Source organism: Thrips palmi, unplaced genomic scaffold (genome assembly GCF_012932325.1).
Source record: "Thrips palmi isolate BJ-2018 unplaced genomic scaffold, TpBJ-2018v1 HiC_scaffold_5, whole genome shotgun sequence".
Lineage (NCBI taxonomy): Eukaryota > Metazoa > Arthropoda > Insecta > Thysanoptera > Thripidae > Thrips > Thrips palmi.
Window position 1 is genome coordinate 1,513,337 of NW_023144632.1, and position 12,090 is coordinate 1,525,426.

At 47.1% G+C, this 12,090-nt stretch overlaps 1 protein-coding gene across 4 annotated transcripts in view; it reads right to left on the minus strand.

The window, feature by feature from the left end:
* The window catches only part of LOC117651238 (beta-mannosidase-like), a gene marked incomplete at its 5' end in the record, with an annotated part of 28,090 nt that extends 16,573 nt beyond the window's left edge, over positions 1-11,517 (minus strand). For 2 of the 4 annotated variants that reach the window (XR_004588093.1, XM_034395060.1), the window contains 9 exon segments: positions 1,942-2,096; positions 2,571-2,860; positions 2,922-3,306; positions 3,628-3,824; positions 4,110-4,302; positions 7,937-8,216; positions 8,371-8,576; positions 11,118-11,266; positions 11,368-11,517. Coding sequence is in view for 3 of the 4 variants with exons in the window: in XM_034395060.1 (XP_034250951.1) it covers positions 1,942-2,096; positions 2,571-2,860; positions 2,922-3,306; positions 3,628-3,824; positions 4,110-4,302; positions 7,937-8,216; positions 8,371-8,576; positions 11,118-11,266; positions 11,368-11,517 (2,005 nt within the window). 4 annotated transcript variants of the gene reach the window in all.
* Between the last annotated feature and the right edge of the window lie 573 nt (positions 11,518-12,090).

Consider the following 12,090-nt stretch of genomic DNA (forward strand, 5'->3'; position numbering starts at 1 on the left):
ATTAGGGCAGTAATAGTACCTTAAAAATTACTGGTCAAAAGCAGTTAAATAGACCCTTCCAAAAAGCAGTACAGTTACTTCATTAGAAAATTTCCCTTTGGTCACCACGGACTTACTAAAAATACTTCGGTACGCGCCCCACACATGCGGGGGTCTGGGGGCGGAGCCCCCAGCGAGCAGCGCGAGTTAAATGCTATCTTTGGAATGAGCCCATACTACCCCGTAGAAGAAAACCAAACGAGTATCATCTGCTTTAACTGAATGAGATTTTTAGGGGTTCCCAAGAACCCCTATTGTCCGAGGTCCGTGGATTCCTTCCCCCCCCCCCCCCGCTCCGATTTTCAAACTGCGCTAAACTATTTCAACCATGAAAAAAACGAAAATTCCATTTATTTTCGAAAATTCATCGTGGAAATTTTCCGTAAACTAGAAAAACGAAAATTTGCAACAATCGAAAACGAGAACCGTTAATGATATGAAAAAATGGTTCAAATAAAAAATGTGCCACTCCTCAAAACTAAACCTCCTGGCTCATCAAAATAACAAGAAATCGTCTGTTCTGAGCAAATGGTTAAAACATGAAAAAAAAATCTCCATGGCAACGGCATGGTCCCATCGTCCCAAATTTAAAGTCTTCGATAAAGAGAAATCAAAACGCCGTGAAATTCGAAAATGCTAATGCTAACGCATTGCACGGTGTTTCGACGTTGGATCATCTTTTAAGTCTGTCACTAGTAAAAAGTTCGTAGCAGAAACGACGCATCAAATTAATTTTTCGTGGGTTGGCACCGATTTGCTTGCCCTTTCGAAAATCGCGAGGCTGAAAAAACGAGTAGGCGCGCATTGAACTGCCCCTCCATTGTTGCTGAGGTTGGATTGTTTGGCATGCTTATAAAGGCTGCGGTTGTCTTGTCATTTTTTCCTCAATTCTGTGGAACAGTTCTTACTCACAACGTAAAAACAGCACGATGCTTGGTTTGACAAACTTAATAAACTCGGGAGGGGTGATTTCGGAACGCGGATGACTTTCGTTTGGCGAACATGAGCACTGTAAGTCGCGAGATGGAGTAAGGTGGTCGTGGTGTTAACTGAATCAGGTTTGACCAGAACTCTTTTCTATTGGTTAGTTTGAATTTAGCGCATGCGCACTTCGAAATTTTTGGATTTTCTCTTAATCATTGAACAGTTGACACTGGCACGGTCCAATACATGGCTATTTCAAAATAGCCAAATGTGAAAATGGGAACACCTTGCAATGCGATTATCATTGGAATTTTTTTTTTGTTTTGCGGTGATACATTTTTGTATCGCCCTTTTTCGATGGGACACTTATGTCTCACCCCTCACAGAGTCAGATGTATGCCTATGTTTGATTTTCAGAGTATGCACGAAGCTGTGAATGCGTTTCAAAATAAACGAATTTCATGCGCAACAACGCACGTGTTCGTGCGTAGTTGCGCACAAATTACTGCATTTTGAATCGCATGCACAGTTTCATGCATACACTGAGAATGAAAATGTCATGATCCTGACTTAAATTTTGGGTAAGGAATTCTTTATTACCCAAATTTGGGTCATAATACTATGGTGCTATATAGGGAGCTGATACACCCTTCCTCACCCAAAATTGGGCGAGGAAACTTTTCTCACCCAAATTGGGCGAGGAAACATTCCTCGCACGGCAAAAACGGTACCTGGTTTTCCCAGGAGCCCTATGGCGAAGACATAGGTGATTTCCAGGGGGCTCCTGGGAAAACCAGGAACCGTTTTTACCGTGCGCCCAAAATTGGGTGAGAAAGTAAACCTTGCCCAAAATTGGGTATTGATCATGACTTTTTCATTCTCAGTGTAGCTTATGCACAAATAAAAACTGCATAGTAATTAAGCGTCAAGACAGAGTCCAGGGCAAATGGTCAATCGATGGCGAGAATGCATCCTTACCGATGCCTGCCCAGGAGGGGGCTTGCCACACATCGTTGAGCTGCCAGTAGAGCGCCCCCATGGTGCGGCCTTCCCCCAGGGGCGTCAGCAGGTTCCTGGAGCGCCGCAGGAACTCGGTCTCCGTCTTGGTGGCCATGGCCTGGTAGATCTGAAACCTCGCCCAACAGTGTCACCGCTAGGGATGTGCGAATAGTTCGGTATCGAATCGAATCGAATCAGGGCTGATTCGATTCGGGGACGGATCTCTTTGCTTCGACCCCGAATATTCGAAATTTCGAATCGACAGTGCTTCGTCTTCGAATCCGTAGCTCGAGAACGGTTGAAAGTCGCGCGTTCAGCGTAGTTTTTATACAAAAGCAAGATCAGGTATTTTACTTTCCTTCTTTTTTGTATTCATACTCTATGCCCTTCCTTTATTACATGTGTTTTGTGTATTGAAATGCACTAATTTTTTCTAGTTTCAGTTCGAATTCGATTCAATTCTGAATCCTTATAAGTTCGATTCGATTCGATTCGAAACTTTTTTGAAAGATTCGATTCGAAATGAAAATCCTTGATTCGCACATCCCTAGTCACCGCTTGGGCTCTATGCCGACGGAGGGTCACGCGTTTTTCCGGTGGTTTCTCACCTGGCTATAGTACGCCACAGTGTCGAAGTGCTCAGACTTGTTGAAGTCCTGCGGCAAGGGCAGGTGCTGCATGATCTGCATGGCGATCTCCAGGTTGCCGCCTGGGTGATGCTGCCTCGACGCAGCCAGCGTGCTGCCCAGCGCCAGGTCCTCGTCGGCGTGCTCGGAGTCCGTGGCGTCCATCATGGTGGGCCTCTTGGGCCAGGACATAAAGCCGTACTCGGAGCCGAAGCGCGTGTTGTGGAAGACGGCGGGGTTCCAGGCGTCGGAGAGGTAGTCGTAGTGGTGGTCTGTGGGCAGAACGCCGTCAGCACGAAGCGCGAGTGCTCGTCAAGACCAGCACCAACCTACCGTCGCCGTACAAGGAGCTGTAAGGGTTCTCAGCGAGGAAGCCATCCGCTTCGGACTGGGCGCCGTTGGAGGGGCTGGACACCGCGAAGGGCGTCGCCAGGCCCTCGGCCCGCACCGCGGCGCGCGCCGTGTCCACGTACAGCTTGACGTAGTCGCGGTGGTACTGCTCGAACAGCGGGCCCTGCGTGTGGTACCAGTCGCCCCTGAGCGCCGCCTCGTTCTCGTTGTTGCCGGCCCACACCACCACGCTGGGGTGGCGGTTGAGGCGGCGGTACTGCTGGCGCACCTCCGTGTCCACGGACCGGAGGAAAGCCGAGCCCACCGGGTACATGGCGCACGCGAACATCAAGTCCTGCCACACCATGATGCCCAGCTCGTCCGCGAGCTGCGGGAAGGAAACAGAATGCTCGTTTTGTGCGAAAGGCCGGTGGAACAGTGTGGCCACAGGGCAAAACTTTCCACCATTCATCTGAGTCCAAGAGCTGATTCGAGAACTTTGCCAAGTAAGCGGGCTGAATTTGCCGATCCTAGCGACACCGGTGCATCGTTGGAAGCAAGCGGTGCTCAAGGAGAGGGCGGCCCGGCCGCACGGCAAAAGCCACACGACAAAGCAGCACATTTGCAGCGTTATTGTGTGGCCTTAACTCCGTGGCCTCAAACAGGGACGTTTTAGTTTGCATCCCTGAAGCGGATGGGTCTGCCCTACCTCGTAGAACAGGTCCGACTCGTACACGCCGCCACCCCAGACGCGCAGCATGTTCATGTTGGCCTCCTTGGCGGAGTGCAGGAGGTGACCGACGACACCAGGGTCGCCGCCGAGCTCCGGGAGCACGTGCGCGGGGATCCAGTTGGAGCCTTTGGCGAACACGGCCACGCCGTTCACCCGGAAGTAGTACGTGAGTCCTGAGTGCAAGGGGGGGGGGCAGTAGAGTCTATGTCGCTACAACAGAAGTATCACTTGCCCGAATGCCCACTAAGCCGTATCTTCACTAACCCGAAAACATTTAGTCCAAAAAGAAATTTGTTTCACTGACCCGAATTGTCACCTGAGTCAAATGCCTGACGAGGTGTTCGGTCTAAGTGACGATTCGGGTTGGAGAAAAACTCCCAGGCAGTGTTGCCTTGAGTAGGCAACGATTCTTGGAACTTGAATACTTCGTCGTCGGCCACGTCTCGTCTCGCACTCACCTTTGGCGAGGTGGGCCTCGTCCACGGGCTCCTGCACCAGCTCCACGGTCCTAAAGCCCGACTTGACGGTCATCTGGTCCCACAGGTCGCCGCGGTCGGACTGCCCCCAGTTCGTGAAGGCGCGCAGCGCCACGTGCACGGTGTACAGGGGCTGCGCGCCGTAGCCGCTCGGCCACCACATCTGCACCTTGTCCTGCACACGGAAGTGATTCGTTTTAGATATCCACTCGATAGCAAAGCTCGCAGGCCGACATACCGCCTGGTTCTCTCTCGCTCGATCCGCTACGCGGTGCCAAGAGAGACACTCCACAAACTTTAATGTCAACACAGTACACTCCACCCGGTGTCAACCTTGCATGTACACTCTACGCTGCAGCACGCTTGCCAGGCACACGCCAGGTGGGGTGTACTTGGCAAGCACACTGTTGCTCTGCTTAACATGCAAAAGGTTGGGGACTTCAGCAATACAGGGTGAGTTTTTTCTCTGTGTCAATAATTTGTAGGTAGCATGGGCTCCCCGAAAGAATCGTTTTCCACCAGTGGACTAATGGGCGCAAACGTCTAGGTACGGAGATAATTGATATTTACAAATGGACATTCGCACCTGCCAGATAAGCACCTGTGGCCACTGAGGGTCACAAGACCTCACGAGAGGATGTCGTGGGCTGGTCGTGGGTCTAGCGGGGATGCAACGAAGGTCGCAGGGGTGCGGCGGCCCGTTCAATTGCCATTTCAGAGGGGTTGCCAAGGGTAGGGTGGCCCACTTTTTTTTAAAGTTTCAAAAATTGAGGAGCGCCGTCCGGATTCTGAAAGAAGGTGTAAAATCATGAATTTTGATACGGATATGATTAGAGTTGGACCATTTTTAGGGGTCCATCAACGCACCTGAACTTTAAAGAAAAATTGAAAATGGACTGGTTTACTAAAATCGATGCTGATTCCGCAGTCTTTGACCGATTTTCGATTGCAAAACGGCGATCTTTTCGGAAAAGTGCGTTTTTCTCGATGATGTACATAACATGACGATCAAACGCATTGCCTATTTTCCAGGGGCGTACAATCTCGTTTATAGCCCCTTAATCCGACATTTTCCTGAGTTTCGAACATGTTTAAGTCGTCCGATCGGATTCTTTGGGGCACCATTCGTCGCGCCTGATCAAAACCTTTCAAAAAACGTCTCGAGCGTCAAAATCGGTTTGGTTGCCTACTGTACATGAGCAAAAAACCACTGAAATTTGCCGGAAAAGTGCACTTTCGTGACACAAAATATCTGGTTTGGCATCTGGTCGGATTTTTTGTGGTGCCATTTCTCGCGTCTGGTCAAAAACTTTCGATAGCCGTCGCAGACGTCCGAATCCGGTGGGGTGCCGACCCTACAAGCAAAAAATGTCGAATGTCGAAAAATTCGTCTGGAGGATAGGCAACCCACCGGATTTGGACGTCTGCGACGGTTATCGAAAGACTTTGACCAGGCGCGTCAAATGGCACCACAAAAAATCCGACCGGATGCCAAACCAGATATTTTATATCACAAAAGTGCACTTTTCCGGCAAATTTCAGTGGTTTTTTGCTCCTGTACAGAAGGCAACTAAACCGATTTTGACGCCTGAGACAATTTTTGAAAGGTTTTGATCAGGCGCGTCGAACGGTGCCCCAAGCAATCCGATCGGACGACTCCAACACCTTCAAACGCAGGAACAGGTTGGATTTAGGGGCTAAAAACGTGATTGTAAGCCCCTGGAAAATAGGCAATGCGTTGGATCGTCATGTTATGTACATCATCGAGTAAAACGCACTTTTCCGAAAAGATCGCCGTTTTGCAATCGAAAATCGGTCAAAGACTGCGGAATCAGCATCGATTTTAGTAAACCAGTCCATTTTCAATTTTTCTTTAAAGTTCAGGTGCGTTGATGGACCCCTAAAAATGGTCCAAATCTAATCATATTTGTATCAAAATTCATGATTTTACACCTTCTTTCAGAATCCGGACGGCGCTTCTCAATTTTTGAAACTTTTAAAAAAAGTGGGCCACCCAAGCCAAGGGTCTCAAGTGGCTGTCGTGGTGGCCTGCGTAACAGTGGATCACGCGGCTGTCTTCGCGAGGTTGGCAGGACTCCACGGCTTCTCCGTGAAGTCAGCGGCACGCCTTTGAGTACTGCGAGTCTCACGACACCCACTCGTGATGTCCCGCCATCCTCAGTGGCGGCGGGAGCGTACCTCGTGGGCGCGAAGGTTAATTACATAACACTTATTATCTGAGTAACTAGACGTTTGCGCCTGCTAGTTCACTGGCGAAAAATGATCCACTAGGGGTGCCTGAGCTTCCAAAAAATTATTGACACATCGAAAAAACTCACCCTGTAGTGTGCATTAGGGTGGGCCGAAAATCCCAGAATTAAACGGCGTATGGTTTTGTTTGCAGTTGACCATATAAGAAAAGAGATCCCACAATGCTGGGGTCTGGTGACGTCACCTTCCATCACTTTGGAGGCTCCAAACATGGGTCTAATAGTGAAAAATGGCACTTTTGGCCCTACAGGGACCAAACCATGGATCGCCCAGGATGCGGCTATCTCGCGATGGGTGCGGAATATGTTCCTTTATATTCCTGCAAAGTCTGGGCGATGTGGCTCAACATCTTGGTTAAGCCCGGGCACTTGTTTTAACGCTAAAACAAAGTTGCAAAACACTAAAAACTGGACTTAAGGGTCTATTGTTTGCTCAAAGGTCCTATATACTTATATAAATGGAAAGCGCTCAAAAAAAGCAATGTTTTGGTGTATATAACTTTGTGATCGGACGAAAGTTGTTGCCATGGCGAAACTTTACACATTTCAGCAAAAGCTCAAAAACACTAAAAAGTGATCTTTAGGAGAATATGTATTGCCTGTGAATCTAATATGATCATACAGTTCGAAAGATCTAAAAAAATGCCAAATTTTGGTATATTAAGTTTTGTGATTGGACAAAAACTTGATTTGTTGTAAATTATAGAAGAAAGTGTAAGCGTTCGTCGGGCCATCTCTTGCCCAAAAAGGGCTTTGCTTCGCTTTGCTAATGAATTATTTAGCAACTATTCGAGTTTTTGTCCAATCACAAAACTTAATATATCACAATTTTGCATTTTTTTAGATCTTTCGAACAGTATGATCATATTGGATCCACAGGTAATACATATTCTCCTAAAGATCACTTTTTAGTGTTTTTGAGCTTTTGCTGAAATGTGTAAAGTTTCACCCTGGCAACAATTTTCGTCCGATCACAAAGTTATGTATACAAAAAAATTGCATTTTTTGAGCCCTTTCCGTGCATATAAGTGTATGGGACCTTTGAGAAAACAATAGACCCTTAAGTCCAATTTTTAGTGTTTTGCAACTTTGTTTTAGCGTTAAAACAAGTGCCCGGGCTTAACCAAGATGTTTGGCCACATCGTCCAGACTTTGCAGGGATATAAAGGAACATATTCCGCACCCATCGCGAGCTAGCCGCATCCTGGACGATGCCTGGTTTGGTCCTTGTAGGGCCAAAAGTGCCATTTTTCACTATTAGACCCAAGTTTGGAGCCTCCAGAGAGATGAAAGGTGACGTCACCAGACCCCAGCATTCTGGGATCTCTTTTCTAATATGGTCAACTGCAAACAAAACCATACGCCGTTTAATTCTGGGATTTTCGACCCACCCTATTGTACATGCCACGTTGACTCCAGATGGAGTTTACGTGCTAGGTTGGCTCCAGGTGGAGTGTACTATGGTGACACTTAAGTTGTAGGGCAGAAACAGAGTGACGAAACGATCCTTCGGCCTACGGCATGAAGCGGGCGGCTCACCTTGGGTAAGAACAGCGCGACGTCCGTGAAGCCGGCGCCCTCCGCGTCCCCGCTGAGCGTGGCCGCGACGTCCTCGCTGGCGGCAACCTTGCCGTCCGGGCCGGTGAGGGTGACGGAGAGCAGCGCGCGCGGGGGGCTTTCCCCGGGGCGCGCGCCCACCTCCCAGTACGCGCGCACCGCCACGTCCCACCTCTTGGCCGTGGCTGCGGCCGCGGGGCGCGCGGTGAAGCCCACGTTGCGCAGCACCGCCGTAGTGTACGCCTCTATGTGCACGCTCTTCCTAGGGAGCAATCCATGATTACATGGCCACTTTCGTAGGTGACCCTCTCCGATCTTGGTGCAATTTGGGTCACTTGCAGGAACCCCTAAGAAAGAGATTGTTGCAAGATCTCAATCGCATCGGATGGAAACTTCCGGTGATATCAAGGCCATACCACAACCCCATGGAGGGGAAGGCGGGGCCCCAGTCCCAGGAGAACGAGGCCTGCATCTTTCTGAGGTGGTTGACCCCACACTCGCCGTGGTAGCTGGCGTCGGGGCAGGCGGGCGGCACCGGGTACTGCTTGTCTTGCTCGGCGGCGCGGCGCGACGCTTCGGCGGTCGGGGACGTGAAGCGGACCTGCAGCCTGTTGTGGGCGTCCTGCGCAGTGCGTACGGAACTCGCACACATTACAAGTTATGTACAATTATGAACGAGACATCACAGTTCTTTGTGCACACGAGCTTTTCACTGTAAAAAATTATTGGAACTACAAAAATTTTTGTTACGAACTCCTTGAAAAGTAAAGATAACATTTCATTCTTATATGAAATTCATTTGTAGAGGCCGTTTAATGAATTATTCATCACAGAAATCTTCTTAATTTTATGAGATTTGTTTGAGAACACCGCCTTTTGAAAGAGTACGAACGAAATACATCTCAAACGTGACGATAAAACTACATCAAGGTCACAAAAATATGAAATGTTTCGTAAAATTACAACAAATGCTTGTGTAATTCCGTTGTACAAATCGCTTGTAAAATTAAAATTACGAGATAGGAAGGTGCCATCGTCATTTTACAAAATGTTTCATAAAACAAAAAAAGATGCTTAAACAGGATTATCTCCATTTAATCTGCGTGACAAGGTAGAACAAAAGCGGTCCACGTAATTTTGGAGCGTGTAAAAAGTTTGTGATATTACAAACTACTGCGTGAAGAATAATTCATTAATCGTTAAGAAACATAAAAACGTTCTAAAGTTACTAATAATTCGTGCAACGAAATTACGCATAAATTGTTTGTAAATTTACGAACAAATTTTTTACAGTGTTCGTACAAGTTTTGAACGAAAAACTTCACAAATTTCCCGATTTTGTGCAAAATCTCGTACAAATTTGTACGAAAATTTCGTGAGCACAAAAAATTTGATGTCTCGTACAAAATTTGTACAAAAACATTTAGTGTGCAACAAACGGGACGGGCCACACGGAACGCATGTTGGAGAGGTCCTGTGTGGCCTGAATTTTCATAGTGCAATGCCGCCGCACCATTCGTGTTTAGCATCATTTCCCTCGTCGGAGCGAGCATCCAAAGTACTTTCAATGCTGTAACCGGTTACCGCCAAAAAATGCTCATCGGCACTGGCAGAAGTACTGGGGTGACCGGTTCGGCGGTGATAAGCACATTTTGTGAGTGGGCGAGTGCCGAGTGCCATGTTTCGAGTGCCAAATGGCAAGTGACACGGCTGCGTTTGTCTTATCATCGTGTCAGGACAAGCGGGGGAGGCACCACTTATTTTAAACGTAAACAAGATTACGAAAGTACGAGATTAATGGGAGTACACAAGATTCCACTGTCATTGCGAAAGTAAAATCGTCAATAATTCGAATATTTTTGCTTAATTTGTAAATATTTTCACGAAATATTTGTAACGGATGATACTTAATTACGGGCCAACTTTGAACGTGCACATGGTTACGAGAGTGATCTCGTAAGTGGTGGCCCACTCGTCTGCGACGCCCCGTAGCATCAGCAGAGGGGGTAGGGGATGCCCAGCGCCGACCAAGCCCAATACTTCCTACTCTGCAAACTGAAGTGTGTACATAGTACACTCTTATTGGAGCATACTTACAAGTACACTCTTATTTACAGCTTACTTGCTAGGCACACGCTAAAATAGAGTGTACATTGCATGTACACGCTAAATAAGAGTGTACCTGGAAAGTACACTTAAACTAGCCCATGCTTTTAGATAGGACTAATCGACTGTATTTTAGCGTGTACTTGCAAGGTACACACTTGTTTAGCGTGTACTTGCCAGGCATACTCTACTTTAGCGTGTGCCTAGCATGTATGCTGTAAATAAGAGTGTACTTGGAAGTATGCTCTAATAAGAGTGTACTATGTGCACACTTCAGTTTGCAAAGTACGCGCCACGTCCTGGCAGGGACTGTTAAAAGTGTTCAGTGCAGCACGAAAACATGAGGGGCCGTCCACACATAACGTAACACCTTTTGTCTCTCTTGCGCTCATGTGATGAGGCGGCGGACAGTCACCCCCACCCCAGCCCCAATGTGCTGGCCGCGAGCGTGAGCCTTTTTCACTGTTCGAAAATTTTTCGTAAGTTTACAAAGATTTCACTGGAAATTTTTATAAACGAGAGCTTTGTAAAACGTAGTTGACAAAATATGCCGTAAAGTCCAAAAATTCGTCGTAAACATCAATTTACAAGATACTTTGTAAATCTACAAAACATTCCGTTATACTTTTGATAATTGTAAGTAACATGCAACCTAGCATGCAGCAAATAGTGTTGAGAAAAAATGTTCGTCGGAGACTCTAAACCAGGACTTTCTGGCCCGCCGGCAGCCTAGCTGCCACAGCTCTGCAAGGGCATTTGAAGCTCGATGACTAGCTGGCTTTGGCAATCTCTACGGCGTATTATGTCAATTTCATAACTGTTTCATTTGTCTACAAAATGTTTGCTAAAAATATCACAAATATCGTTTTGTGGCTAATACAAGATTTATAATGTCAAAGTCCGAAATAATCTCTAAATTTCAAGATACCTTTTCTAAAGAATATTTTGAGAACTGTTTCGTGCTAAACTATTTCGTAAATTAACAAAAATTTCTAGCAGTGTTTGGCCTTGTCAACATTTATAGGGTAGGTGGCCTCCTCTTCTTCAAGTCTCTTACCTTGAGGATCCCCTTGACGTCAAAGCGGTAGCGGACGAACATATTGTCCGTGGTGCCGAGGACGCGGCCGTTGAGCCGCACCTCAGCCACCGTGTCCACGCCGTGCAGCACGAGCACCTGCTTGTCCTTGGCCAGGACGCCGCGCGGCACTGCAAGGGGCAACATTGTCGTCAGTCATCGTAAATCGGTGTACTTGGGTCGAGAACCGGATAAGAATGCTTTCGTCGGTGCTTCTTTCTCAGTCACTCGCCTTGGAAGGAGCGGTCGTAGGTCCAGTTGGCCTTGGCTACCCAGCGGTAATCCTCGTCGTTGAATCGGTAGAAGAGGTCCTTCGGCAGCTGGCCGGCCGCGCGGAGGTCGGAGTACACGCCGCCGGGTACGCTGCCGGCAACCTGCACGCCTGCGTGCGATACTCGCTAGCGTTAGAGTGGATTTATTTAATAAGGACAGGCTCTTACAGTGACCCGTCTGGACTGAATTTTGTATTAAGAGCTCACAACAATGGACCTAATAACAAAGCAAAGTTTCAGTTTTCTGGATTTATTTCAAATCCTATTTGAAAGTTTCACGAAAAAATTAGAACAATATAAGGGTTGTGGTAAAAATATTTAATGAATATAGTATTTTTTACTGTAGATTATGGGAAAAGTAATCTGGTACTTATAGTAAAATAATACTGCGTGTGCCACGGTAAAATTGTCTCCTTGCACTTTAAGATTCATGAGTGAATTTTTAAGTGGTCCAAATGGGCATTTATTTGTAGTAATTGATTTTTATTGACAAGGCGAACAAAAAATGTCAAGGCATGACATAGGTTTGGGTGGGAAATTAAGAAGTTATTGAACCCATTATAGCACTATCGAAGTTCCTAAACAGTTCCAAAGTATTTTTCCGAGACTTACAGACTAACTTTTCTGTGCACCACAAAGAATTTTCACTGTTGTTGTAGAATAGTTTTACCGTATGCGCAGTC